The following is a 13,285-nucleotide window of genomic DNA, read 5'->3' as shown; positions in this document are numbered from 1 at the left end:
AAAAGCAATACGGAATGTATCTCCTAAAGTGTTTTGGTTTTAAAATAAGTATCCAAAGCATAGTTTAACGGGAAGCTGTGTTATAGCTACAGTACATGACTCGAGAGTTGAAGACTCCTTGGATATGTGTAGCATGTCATAACCTGGGTCAAGAGCATCATTTGGCACTTACCTCCTGTCTTTCCTCCGTAAGTATCTGGTAGTGTCCTGTTTCTAAAGGAACGCTCCTGGAAGAGGGCAAAGCCATTCAGTTCGCCCAATAGAAAGCACTATTTAACATTTGTTCCATAACTAACCACAAAACTCTCCCCACATGAAAACAAAATTGCCATATACATTCACAAATACGTTTTATTTTTTACATTATAACAATATCCAACACATTTTCTTTAGATAAAACGAAATTTCTTAAATTTCTGTCTAAACGAGTCAAAATATTTTTCTTAAGACTGCAAAATAGCACTTGCGTAAAGTTTATATAGCTTTATACACATACAGGCGACAATGCCGTAACTTTGTTAGCAACAAATGCAAGTCTATTGGAAATTGTAAAGGTCAGCCAGAAGCAGATTATATATACAGGGGCTCTTACAGACGACAGGCTAATGAATACATGCTACCCCAACCCCCACCAGAGCCAGTAACCACGGCTTCACCAAAAGAAAGCTTGGCGTGTAGGTTACACTTACTCACGCAAAGCAGAACAGTGCGAGCAGAACCAAAAACACTGGGGGAATAAAGAGTCGACTGGCAAAAATCTGAACATTTCAGAGCGTCTGTAGTCAAGGTGTTGGACATATTCTGACTTGACACAGATGTGCGTTTCAGGCAGTTGATACAGATACAAGTTTTAAAAAAAATAAAAAAAACATGATCTCGAGTGTCTGGAAAATATATAAGATAGCAAATGATGTCATTTTGTAAAATGAGCACATTTGATAACTACGTAATTACTATTATAGTCAAATAAAAATGTCAACATTCAAAGTACTCCTTTCTCAAAACTGTACTGGTCATGAATGTACAAAACGAAGTACTTTGATAAGGCATTAAATGCAAAACATTAGTAGTCACGATGAGTACCTTCTTTGGTTTGCTGTCCTCCTGTGAATACAAAGCACTTGACTCCAGTGATTTCTGTCATGGACACTTTTTCTTTGTCAAAGATGGCCCCTCTACAGCCTTCACTAATATGCAGTTGCACAAACCATTAACAACTCTCTTGCCAATATTAATACAGAATTTATCAATACAAATGTGGTAAGATGATATCAATGACAATTCATTAAATTATAACCTGGCAGCCCTTTCATGCCTTGTACCTTCTTTTTAATATGATGATTGGAGAAAAATATCATGACTAGTGTGTAGATCTACCCTGCCACTGGTATGGGAATCTGTGGTCATACATTGAGTCAATTGGCCCTGTTGATGATATGTGTACTTTAGAGAGAGTGCTGAAACCTTTTTTAAGAGCAAGACGAAAAGGGTGCCAAAGTGTGTGTGTGTGACAGTGAGACACCATGGATCCTAATGTGGGAAGCAGTTTGGCGTTGGGCTGTTCATTCTGTGATGCGGGTTGGGGTGCTGGGTTGGTTGAGGCCCATGGTTTTACACATCCAGCCAGCAAAGTCCACCTCCTCCACCTCAGCACGCTTGATAAACGTGTGGTTCTAAACAATAACAAAACAGCAAACGCAAGTTAGTTAATACATCAGAATTAGTTGATGGCTAATATCGAAAGGGCATGTACAGTAGAGAGGTAACATAGCCACAGTGGTCGCTTTAATGCAGAATTTGGGCGTTTTTCCCACACACAATTATTTTAGATAAAACGCATAAGAAAGATATTGCTGCCTTTTGTCAAAGTAGATCTGAAATGCTTCTTATTGTAATTTCTGCTCGGCTTCAGATTCATTTTGTGATTCAGTTGCACTTCTCCACCGGATGAGAAATCTTTGCGCTCATCATCAGACCAATCAAATCCCTGCATTCTCTCACAGGCATTCCATCAGCTAACAGTGCTTTGAATGATGTGAAGCTACTTTTATCCAATACTTTTCTCTTTGTATTTTTCTCTGGTAAAATTATAGATTAATTTAAAGCAAAACATTAGAAAGAATGTAGCCAGCTAAATGTCCTATGACAAACATTAGATATGCTGGCCATGTATCATTTTTTAAATTAAAAATAAATTTAAAAAACTCATTGTAAACTAATTTTCTTGTGTGGCTCCTAGCCAAAATAGCATTGCACTTCTGTTGTCATCTAATGAAAATGAAGCAATTTTCTGCCGAATCTGTTGCACTAGCGTATTTTGTAGGTTACTTTCTAAATGTAATCCATTACAGTTACCTATCCACAATTGTAATCAGTAACGTAACTTTTAGATTACCCAAACTCAGTAACATAATCTTATTACATTCCATTACTTTTAGATTACTTTCCCCTTAAGAGAGTAATTAGAAGACAAAAATGTATGTTACCAATTGAAACACATCTATTGCAGGATAAATCAATGTTCAAGTTTACAAGGCTGGCCATATGTTAAATTTTACTTTATGGGTTGGTTATGTAGGATTCTTCTAACCTATCGCTTTCTACTACATATAATAATACGATTAAATTATATCTTTACATTAAAAACCCATCCATCAGAATTCCAGTCATTCCAAAAAATGTTATACCCCTTGATCTTCAAGAATAGGACTTTGAAATATGGAATTATAGATTAGCCAAATAGTTTTACCTGAGCATAAACCCAAAACTAAAGACTTATTAGCCAGCCCTACTCTGTTGTTTATGATTTTGTTGTCATGGAGGACTGATTGGGCTCATTGATTTGAGTTGAAAAATAAATGCTGCGCTCATGGAATGGCATGCTTTGAACATTACTGAAAAGTGGTATTTACATGTGAAAAATGAATGCTGCATTTGCTATAGGCCTATTTAACTTTTTGTTGGTGTTTTGCTAAAAAGCTGAGGGATGGGCCTGGAGAAATGTAACCACTCTCAAATTAATAGACAGAGCTAAGGATGCAAGGACTGTCATTTATAAGTTATATTCTTCAAGAATCAATCTATGGATGGATATATATATAATTTACAAGTCCAAAAATGGATGCAGCAACTACAGATTGCCCCTTTAAGTCTATCAAAAGTGTGTGAGTTTGAACATGTGTCCATTAGGCCAATGGATTAAATTTTTTTATCAGCATGAATTAGATTGAGCAATGAAAGCCCCACTTTTATTCCATAGGCTGGGATCCGCACTGTGCAGCTGTGGCAAGAGCGCATTTTTCACAGAATGTCCACTGGTTTAAAAAACAATGATTGATAAGCAGCTTAAACTTCTTGAATTCAACCATTATTGGGTTCAAATACATATTTAGATTTGTGAACAGCCATCCACAATCCGTAAGGCGCAAATAGCTAAATGAGAGAGCAGCAGTGTGATTCAAATGTAGATAACAATAAGTGATATCTGTATCGCCGTAGACTACACCACTGCTGTCATCCTTACCTCCAAGCGTTTATTCAAGTTGGATAATCTTTGGATGCCGACAGCAGTCACACCATTGGAAGACATAGCTTGGAATGTAGCCTACAAAAGCCTATTCCTGCTCTTTTCCCGCAATCCATCAAACCAATTTGGTGTGACATCAGTGTTCTCTGACTTTCTGACTTGTGGTCAGACACACTCAGGTGGAATAAACTTAAATTTGCGCCTTTTTTCAATGCTGATTTGAATGTCATTGAGAAAACAGAAGTGTGAAAGGTTTGCAAAGAAAAATCTTTCTGATTTTAAAAGTAATCCTCGAAGAAATGATCTAGTTTCTCCAAAGTATCTGTAATCTGATTACAATATTTTTGCTTGTAACGTAACGGTTTACAGTTACCGTTTTTGTTATCCCTTACATGTAATCCGTTACCCTCCAACCCTGATTGTAGTTGCAAGCCCCTGATCACTTTATTGAGAAAAAAAATGGGGGAAAAAAAGACTTGACTTTCAATATGAAACGCAGGTGAAGCGGTTTATAACGCATATTTTTTTGAATGTCTGCATATAACAAAATGCAGATTTCTGAAAGCTAATAGGACCCCTGAGCCAATTTGAAAACTACTTACCATCAGCATCTTCAGGTCAGCTCTCTCCGCTGGATTCTTGATCAGACTATTAACACAAACAGTTGATAATCTCTATGACTCCCGAGAAATCATTAGAAAACTCAGCAAAGAGAAATAAAAGAAAAGCTTTCTCCACTATGAAATATGTTTTTCTCTAAACCCTCCAGAAGTTCTTGGAGTAGGTTAGTTGCACAGGGAATCACAATAAGCATTTTGCTGACTTTACCTAATATAAAGTGATTCTCTAGAGGTGAGAAAATGACCTTTGAATCTAAGTTTGTTCCATATTGCTCTAGGCCATGCCTCGTGTATACAATAATTCACAAGATGTGGAGAGTCCACACACAGCCACCAAACAATCATAGTAAACCAACTGGGGATTCTGTCTGAATGCTGACAATAAAAGGTCCTGAGGTAATAATGGGCAGTATTATTATATGATGAATGCTTGGGCTCACCATTTTGTTACAAACTCCTGGAAATCGTTGGTGAAGACACCGAGTGGAAGCCTGGGAGGAGGCTGGGAATGAGGAGAAGGTGCGCAAGACAAAAGTCATTTAAAATAACCACACGGACAAGCACACGGACAAGGAGAACATGTAATAAGGAGAATATAAATGTGGAGTCAGCAGTTCATCTGACCTCATTGACAATGTAGTCCAGTAGCTCAAATATCGCCATGGCAGGTCGACTGTCCATCCCATGTCCTGAGGAAGAGGACAATATGGAGAGGTATTTAGACATCGTAAATAAAACATACCATTTTTTTGTAACTATTATTTTTTTGCTTCCAGAATACCTTTTATTGAAAAGCAAAAATGAATGTGTTTGAAAAGCAGTTATATAATCTGTGTTGTAATATTGTGTGAGAAGAAAGGGCTGCAGGTGTGTTCTAACCGCTGACTGGTCGTCCTCCTGGTGGTCTGGGGAGGCGGTTGGAGGGGGCCTGTGGTTCCCCCTCAGCTCCATCCTGTACTGGCCGGCCAAAGATGGCTTCCAGCTCCTTGGCGTCAGGCGGGGGGATGGGGTAGCGGCCGATGGCCAGCTCCACCAGGGACAGGCCCATGCTCCACACGTCTGACTGCACAGAGTAGTGTGTGCCCTGCAGTCTCTCCGGCTGTTGAGGAACACATGCACGTCACACCCAGAGTGGGCCAAGTGGGCGGGCAGCTCTGTGCATCGCTCCCTCCAGGTGTCTGGGGGAAGGGGACAGGGCTGGCAGCGGCTGCCTCCGTGCGACACAGCCCTCTACTGGGTACGGCCTCAGCTCTTGGCAAGGCGGCTTGGGCAGGGGAGGGAGAGCTGACTCACCGACATGTAGGAGCGCGTTCCCACGAAGGAGTTGGCCATGGAGTCGATGAGCTGGCCACTCACGCCAAAGTCACACAGCTTGATCTCCCCGCGCGAGTTCACCAGGATGTTGGAGGGCTTGACGTCTGCGTGGCAGAGCAGGGAGGGTGGACAGTTGAGTTGTCAGAGAGCGAGGGGAGTTGTCAGAGAGCGAGAGGGCCAGAGGCCCAGACCCAGCAGCCCCTTCCCCACTTCTCTTTGTCCCTCTCCCTCTACCATGCCAGACACCTCACCACTGACATTTCACAAAGCCACTGATTCTGCTAGCTAGCATGGACCGCAACATTTACATTTGAGACCATACAAACAAGCCAAATCCTCCTCAATCCCGCTAGTCTGGAAATATTCTCTCAATAATGGGGTGTAGTAGACCTGCTATCCATCCTCTGTGGTGACCCCTCCCACTTCAGAGGAGACAGAGGGGCAAGTATGAGAGGTGGCGTGACAGAGACAGAGGGAGGGGGCTGCAGGGTGTGGCTGCCATGTAATCACATCGGAGAGCGTGTAATTACCGACTGGGCTCCTAGACAGCTCTGTCTCAGCCCTGCTGCCTAACACCACCACACCCCAATACACCATGGAGCTCAGCTCCGCCTCCAACTACACCCCCAACACACCAGAACCCACCCCATCGGCTCCACATACATCACCATACACCAGAACCCACCCCATCAGCTCCACATACATCACCATACACCAGAACCCACCCCATCGGCTCCAAATACATCACCATACACCAGAACCCACCCCATCAGCTCCACATACATCACCATACACCAGAACCCACCCCATCAGCTCCACATACATCACCATACACCAGAACCCACCCCATCGGCTCCACATACATCACCATACACCAGAACCCACCCCATCAGCTCCCGATACATCACCATACACCAGTGCCCTCAACTTAAATTTATTTTTTTTTTTTTAAACTGTACACCACAACGCTCAGCTCAAAACACTTCACCACCGTCCTCGACTTCAGAACAATAGACACCAGAACTCCTCAGCTTCAGATGCACCCAAACACACTATAGACATCACATTAATTCATTCCATCCAAATCAAACACTATCCAGGGTCTCAAACCATATCGTTAATATGCACAAAAACACACACATTCTATATATAGAGCTGTCGCTTACCTCTGTGCATGATCTGGTGCTTTTCCCGCAGATAGGCAAGTCCTCTGAGTACCTTTAAAAGTGAGATGCAAACATTTTATTTAACACAACATATAATAACCCACACTTCCTGGACCTGAAATCATACAAAGACCAGCTGAGTCCATAGATACATCCATACAGGATATCACATCAAAAACACACGCACACAGTGTGAACGGTGAGAACAGTGAGGTCTTGCATGTCGAGCTTCCTGTGACTCCTGATTATCATAATAAAAGGAGAAAAAGCAGTCCATTGAGAAACAATAAGAAACTCCTTCCAAAAGGCCCAGTGCAATCCAAATTCAGTTTTTTCCTATCATATTGTACTATTTCCTGATAGTTGCTGGTTGAAAATACAATTTACACAGGACCTAATCAGCAGGGTTAAGGTGGAGTTTTGGTTTGCCTGGTGTTATAAATTAATAGAATACCATAGACCACAAAGAGAGTTCCAAACCTCTCTGCCAATAACAGCTAGTTTTCAGGTTATGTCCCTCCCATTAGGCCCCTCACTTAGGCCACTCAGACATTCCCAGCAAAATCAAATCAAATGTTATTTGTCACATGTGCCAAATACAACAGGTGTAGACCTTAGCATGAAATGCTTACTTACAAGCCCTTAACCAACAATGCAGTTCAAGAAAGAGTTAAGAAAATATTTACTAAATAAACTAAAGTGAGAAAAAAAAAATCCCAACATAAAAGTAACACAAGAAGATTACATAACAATAAAGAGGCTATATGCAGGGGGTATCGGTACCGAGTCAATGTGCGGGGATAAAGTTTATTCGAGGTCATTTGTAAAGTGACTATGCATATATAATAAACAGTGAGTAGCAGCAATGTAAAACCAAAGGGGGGGGGGGGGCATTTGATTAATTGTTCAGCAGTCTTATGGCTTAGGGGTAGAAGCTGTTAAGGAGCCTTTTGGTCCTAGACTTGGAGCTCCGGTACCGCTTGCCATGCAGTAGCAGAGAAAACAGTCTATGACTTGGATGACTGGAGACTTTTACCATTTTTAGGGCCTTCCTCTGACACCGCCTGGTATATAGGTCCTAGATGTCAGGAAGCTTGGCCCCAGTGATGTACTGGGCCATACGCACTACTCTCTGCAGCGCCTTATGGTCAGATGCCGAGCAGTTGCCATACCAGGCGGTGATGCAACCGGTCAGGATGCTTTCGACAGTAAAGCTGTATAACTTTGAGGATCTGGGGACCCATGCCAAATCTTTCCAGTCTCATAAGGGGGAAAAGGTGTTGTCGTGCCCTCTTCACAACTGCCTTGATGTGTTCGGACCATGATAGTTTGTTGGTGATGTGGACATCAATAAACTTGAAACTCTCGACCCGCTTCACTTCAGCCCTGTCGATGTTAATGGGGGCCAGTTCGGCCTTCCTTTTCCTATAATCCACGATCAGCTCCGTTGTCTTGCTCACATTGAGGGAGAGGATGGTGTCCTGGCACCACACTTCCAGGTTTCTGACCTCCTCCCTATAGGCCGTCTCATAATTTTCGGTGATCAGGCCTACCACTGTTGTGTCGTCAGCAAACTTAATGATGATGTTGGAGTTGTGCTTGGAGGGGACTAAGCACACACCCCTGAGGGTCCCAGGTGTTGAGGATCAGCGTAGCAAATGTGTTGTTGCCTCCCTTAGCACCTGGGGGTGGCCCGTCAGGAAGTCCAGGATCCAGTTGCAGAGGGAGGTGTTTAGTCCCAGGGTCCTTAGCTTAGTGATGAGCTTTGTGTGCACTATGGTGTTGAACGCTGAACTGTAGTCAATGAACAGCATTCTCACGTAAGTGTTCCTTTTGTCCAGGTGGGAAAGGGCAGTGTGGGGTGCGATTGAGATTTCGCCATCTGTGGATCTGTTGGGGCGGTATGCGAATTGGAGTGGGTCTAGGGTTTCCGGCATGGTGTTGGTGTTGTTGATGTGAGCCATGACCAGCCGTTCAAAGCACTTCATGGCTACAGATGTGAGTGCTACGGGACGGAAATCCTTTAGGCAGGTTACCTTCGCTTTCTTGGGCACAGGGACTATGGTGGTCTGTTTGAAACATGTAGGTATTACAGACTCAGTCAGGGAGAAGTTGAAAATGTCAGTGAAGACACTTGCCAGTTGGTACGTGCATGCTTTGAGTACATGTCCAGGTAATCCGTCTGGCCCTGTGGCTTTGTGAATGTTGACCTCTTTAAAAGTCTTGCTCACATCGGCTACGGAGAGCATGATCACACAGTCGTCCGGAACAGCTGGTGCTCTCATGCATGCTTCAGTGTTGCTTGCTTCGAAGCCAGCATAAAAGGCTAAATGTTTGCTTGCTAAAAAGCTATTTTTATGGAAATGTATTACAGTAATGTAGTAATTGTTAACCAGAAATTATTTGATAATTGCATCGGGCCTTTAACCACATGGGAAGGGAGCAGAGTGCATTTGATCACAGTTGTGACATACTGTGAAGTTGTTGTGTTTAGAGCACAGATGGGCAACTGGCCCGCGGATCAATTCCCCCACAAGTTGCAATTTCGAAATGTGGTTGTGCATTAGTAGTTTATATCTTGTTATGTCAGCTACTCAATTGGCCTGTGTCAGCTAAACCTTTTTAGTTTGGTAATTTGTGTTATGGCCAGCCATCTAAACTTGTAGGAATCATGGTTGTATTACCGACCGTGGGGCTCTCATTGCTTTTGTTAGTCACTCCGGTCATCATATTAAAAACTGCAAACATTTGTCTCCACCCTATGGCAATATGTGTAGAATTGCAGGAAATGTGGTATAAAACTGAGAACGAAAATTCTCCACCCCATGGCAAAATATATAGAATTGCAGGAAACTTGCTTTAAAAAGGAGATAAATCTAGACATCTACAAAATAAACGCAAGTACCACTGAATGAAGCACAAATAATACACAAATAAATCTTTATTATGTAGTGTAATACTCACTGCTATGCTGACTTTGCCCAGGATCTCCTCAGGGATTCTCCTGGCTTCCTTCAGTACCTGATCCAGAGAGCCTCCATCCTGTACCCAACAGGCCACGGCTTAATTACTGACACACACTGCTACTGTACACGGTCTGCATTTTGTATTGTTTTGTCATACAGTAATACACAATAGCTCCAGGTGCATGACAAGGTATATCGTAACAACCACTGCAACACATCAATTTGTTAAAACAAAGTTACAACTGGTTTGTTAGTGTTATACCACAGGTCCAACTATAAGCACCATTGCCGTCTCAAAACCACACACAAATGTTCATACTCTCAGCAAAAATGAGAATTCACATATCTTCCTTTTTGCCATGGACCCCCCATTGTCTTCCAACAAGTTGCATCATTCCAGCATAATGTTAGTTCAATGACTAAGGTAAATCAGACGCTCCCCCTCAACTCAAACCTCGGTCTCGCTCACTCTTACCATGTGCTCCATACAGATACTGATCTCTCCATCGCTGTAGAAGGCCCCGTAGAAGCCCACGATGTAGGGAGAGTTACACTCATGGAGCACCTGCAGCTCTCTGATGATCTGGTTCCTGATGGCAGGCTTAATCTCCAGGTGGATGAGCTGTGGAGGAGAAGAGAGATCAGATAAACATCCGAATAATCTACTGCTCATCTAGAATAACTATCAGTTTCACTGTCATAAACCAACTTAGACTTCTGTGTGGCCCTGGTTTCTTTCAACAGCTGTATGTCTCAGTAGTGTAGTGAAGTGTAGAGCTAAAACTCTGGGTTTGGAGAAAAATGTCAAAAGTACATACAAGGTTAGACTCACCTTCCGGGCCATGACCAGTCTGGAGGGTTTGTGGCGGACCTTGTTGACCACTCCACCGTTGCCAGCGCCCAGCTCACATATGGGGTGGAAATCATCATCTTTCAGCTCGCCCACTTGGGCTTTCTGGGTGAGGAAAGCCTCCAGGCGTTTCCTCTGCTGTTCATCCAAATCTAGCTCACCTAGCTTCTTCTGTAAGGCCTCCAGATTGGCTCTAAGAAGGAGATATGCATGGAGTGAGCATGGCACAGATCAATATTAAATAACCATATTCTTCACCATTTTCCTGGGGACACATTTGTGTTCTAGCCGAGCAGTACCAGATACGACTGATCACTGAGCCCATGATTGGTTTGAATTAGGTGCGTTAGGCTAGTGTTAGGTAGGTTCGTTTTGGCCTGGAACTAAATTGTGCAACTACAGTTTCCGGAATCAACATTTGCCTAATATCAGTACAGTACATGCCCTTAGCCCTCCTTGAACACTCACTCGGACGCAGCATCGATGGTCGTGGAGATGGACTGCCCCTCTCCAATGGGCGTGATATTTAGGGGAACGGGTCTTCTCTTCGGAGCCATTTCGAAATATTTGACAGTGCACTGGACGACTTTCCAAAGCAAATCAGTATAAGAATTAACTGATATTTCAAAGTTGTTCTAAAACAGCAACAGGGGTAAATGTTGCTGGTGGTCTGTGACTTAACGTTAGTTAAGTAACGTTACTTTGCGATCATGGCAGATAACTGTTTAAGGACAATCCCTAATGCACGTCACCATCAGGTCAGGTGCATTTGACTAACGTTATTTAGACAGCTAACTTAACTAGCTAGTTAACGAGTACAGAATATTTCACAAACAAACTAGCTATAACAGTAACGTTACACTAGCAGTATTTCTTACACAACACATTAACGTTACTGTTCCTTTCGATTCTAGCCTAGCTAGCAAGCTAGCTGCTAGGCGATAACTAGAACCAGCTCCCCTACGAAAATCGTGTGCTGCGTTCCTCAAATCGGAGCGGCCCTCGCCACTCAGGTCTCACGGAAAGGACAGCGGCGGTGGTTGACAGGACTGGTCACTGACCGAGGATGGTTGGCCTTCGAAGGTTTGGTGGGGTGCAGCGGTGGACCTTCCCTATGCAGCCGGGTGTGAAGCTTGGTTGCGGAGAAGGGTTTCGGCAGAGACTGAAAAGGAAGCGAGACACCCCACTCGCAGTTTTTTTCTTCTGGTTTAATGGACCCAGCTGCTATTGTATTGGTGTCTGTGGGAGACACACCCAGTTAAGTAGACCGGAACTGATTTATTTTTTCCAATGGTAAACGGCATGAGTGAACTATCTTTGCTTATGGGGTTTCTGTACAGGAAACAGAAACATGTTCGTCACTAGTTACCAAAGCCACAAAGTCATAAACCCCGCCTATAACTAAAATGTATCTTCTTAAATTTTGATTTTAAACCTAACCTTAACCACACTGTTAACCTTATGGCTAATCCTAACCTTAAATTAAGATGTAGACAATTTTGACGATGTGGCTTTGCTATCTAGTGTAAACCCAGCAACGTGGAGTCTTCCAAAAATCGCGAGACTGAGCTATCATGGGCATAGCAATTGAACTATCGCCAGGTCTCTCATGATTAGCGACCTCCAATGGAAGGTTGTAGAAATTACAATCAAGCCGTTTTCTACAACGAGCAACTCATACTTCAGTTCAGACTACAAACTTACTTCACTTTTCAAATGGTTTGCTTAGATTTTTGTTTCATTTTAGTATTTCACCTCTGAAAGTCTAAGCCTGGGGGAGTTTTTTTACTAAGCTAATATATGGCATTGTTTTAAGATGGTCATACCATGGATCATTTAGCTATCTGTTTTTGAATTTTATGACCCCTGTAGGTATAAAAACATACAGTTGAAGTCGGAAGTTTACATACACCTTAGCCAAATACATTTAAACTCAGTTTCACAATTCCTTACATTTAATCCTAGTAAAAATTCCCTGTCTTAGGTCAGTTAGGGTCACCACTTTATTTTAAGAATGTGAAATATCAGCATAATAGTAAATAGAATTATTTATTTCAGCTGTTATTTCTTTCATCACATTCCCAGTGGGTCAGAAGTTTACATACACTCAATTAGTATTTGGTAGCATTGCCTTTAACTTGTTTAACTTGGGTCAAACGTTTTGGGTAGCCTTCCACAAGCTTCCCACAATAAGTTGGGTGAATTTTGGCCCATTCCTCCTGACAGAGCTGGTGTAACGGAGTCAGGTTTGTAGGCCTCCATGGTCACACATGCTTTTTCAGTTCTGCCTACAAGTTTTCTATAGGGTTGAGGTCAGGGCTTTGTGATGGCCACTCCAATACCTTGACTTTGTTGTCCTTACGCCATTTTGCCATAACTTTGGAAGTATGCTTGGGGTCATTGTCCATTTGGAAGACCCATTTGCAACCAAGCTTTAACTTCCTGACTGATGTCTTGAAATGTTTCTTCAATATATCCACATAATTTGACTTCCTCATGATGCCATCTATTTTTTGAAGTGCACCAGTCCCTCCTGCAGCAAAGTACACCCACAACATGATGCTGCCACCCCTGTGCTTCACGGTTGGGATGGCGTTCTTCGGCTTGCAAGCCTCCTCCTTTTTCCTCCAAACATAACGATAGTCATTATGGCCAAACAGTTATATTTTTATTTCATCAGTCCAGAGGACATTTCTCCAAAAAGTACAATCTTTGTCCCCATGTGCAGTTGCAAACCGTAGTCTGGCTTTTTTTATGGCGGTTTTGGAGCAGTGGCCTCTTCCTTGCTGAGCGGCCTTTCAGGTTATGTTGATATAGGACTCATTTTACTGCGGATATAGATA

General features: G+C 42.6%; 1 protein-coding gene across 2 annotated transcripts; it reads right to left on the bottom strand.

Moving 5' to 3' along the window:
• Positions 1 to 333: 333 nt before the first annotated feature.
• On the bottom strand, positions 334 to 11,793 carry mp2k2 (Dual specificity mitogen-activated protein kinase kinase 2). 2 transcript variants are annotated; one of them, XM_014169272.2, is made up of 12 exons: positions 11,504 to 11,793; positions 10,911 to 11,028; positions 10,425 to 10,635; positions 10,068 to 10,214; positions 9,591 to 9,668; positions 6,627 to 6,678; positions 5,440 to 5,564; positions 5,026 to 5,245; positions 4,771 to 4,835; positions 4,587 to 4,648; positions 4,129 to 4,174; positions 334 to 1,673 (listed from the first exon to the last, which is right to left on the bottom strand). In XM_014169272.2, exons 2-12 carry the CDS (start codon positions 10,997 to 10,999, stop codon positions 1,563 to 1,565), a joined length of 1,206 nt encoding a protein of 401 aa, XP_014024747.1. In that variant the 5' UTR covers positions 11,000 to 11,028; positions 11,504 to 11,793; the 3' UTR covers positions 334 to 1,562.
• Positions 11,794 to 13,285: the final 1,492 nt, after the last annotated feature.

The sequence above is a fragment of the Salmo salar genome, chromosome ssa23 (assembly GCF_905237065.1).
Source record: "Salmo salar chromosome ssa23, Ssal_v3.1, whole genome shotgun sequence".
Classification (NCBI taxonomy): domain Eukaryota; kingdom Metazoa; phylum Chordata; class Actinopteri; order Salmoniformes; family Salmonidae; genus Salmo; species Salmo salar.
This window is presented reverse-complemented; position numbering and strand designations above follow the sequence as displayed.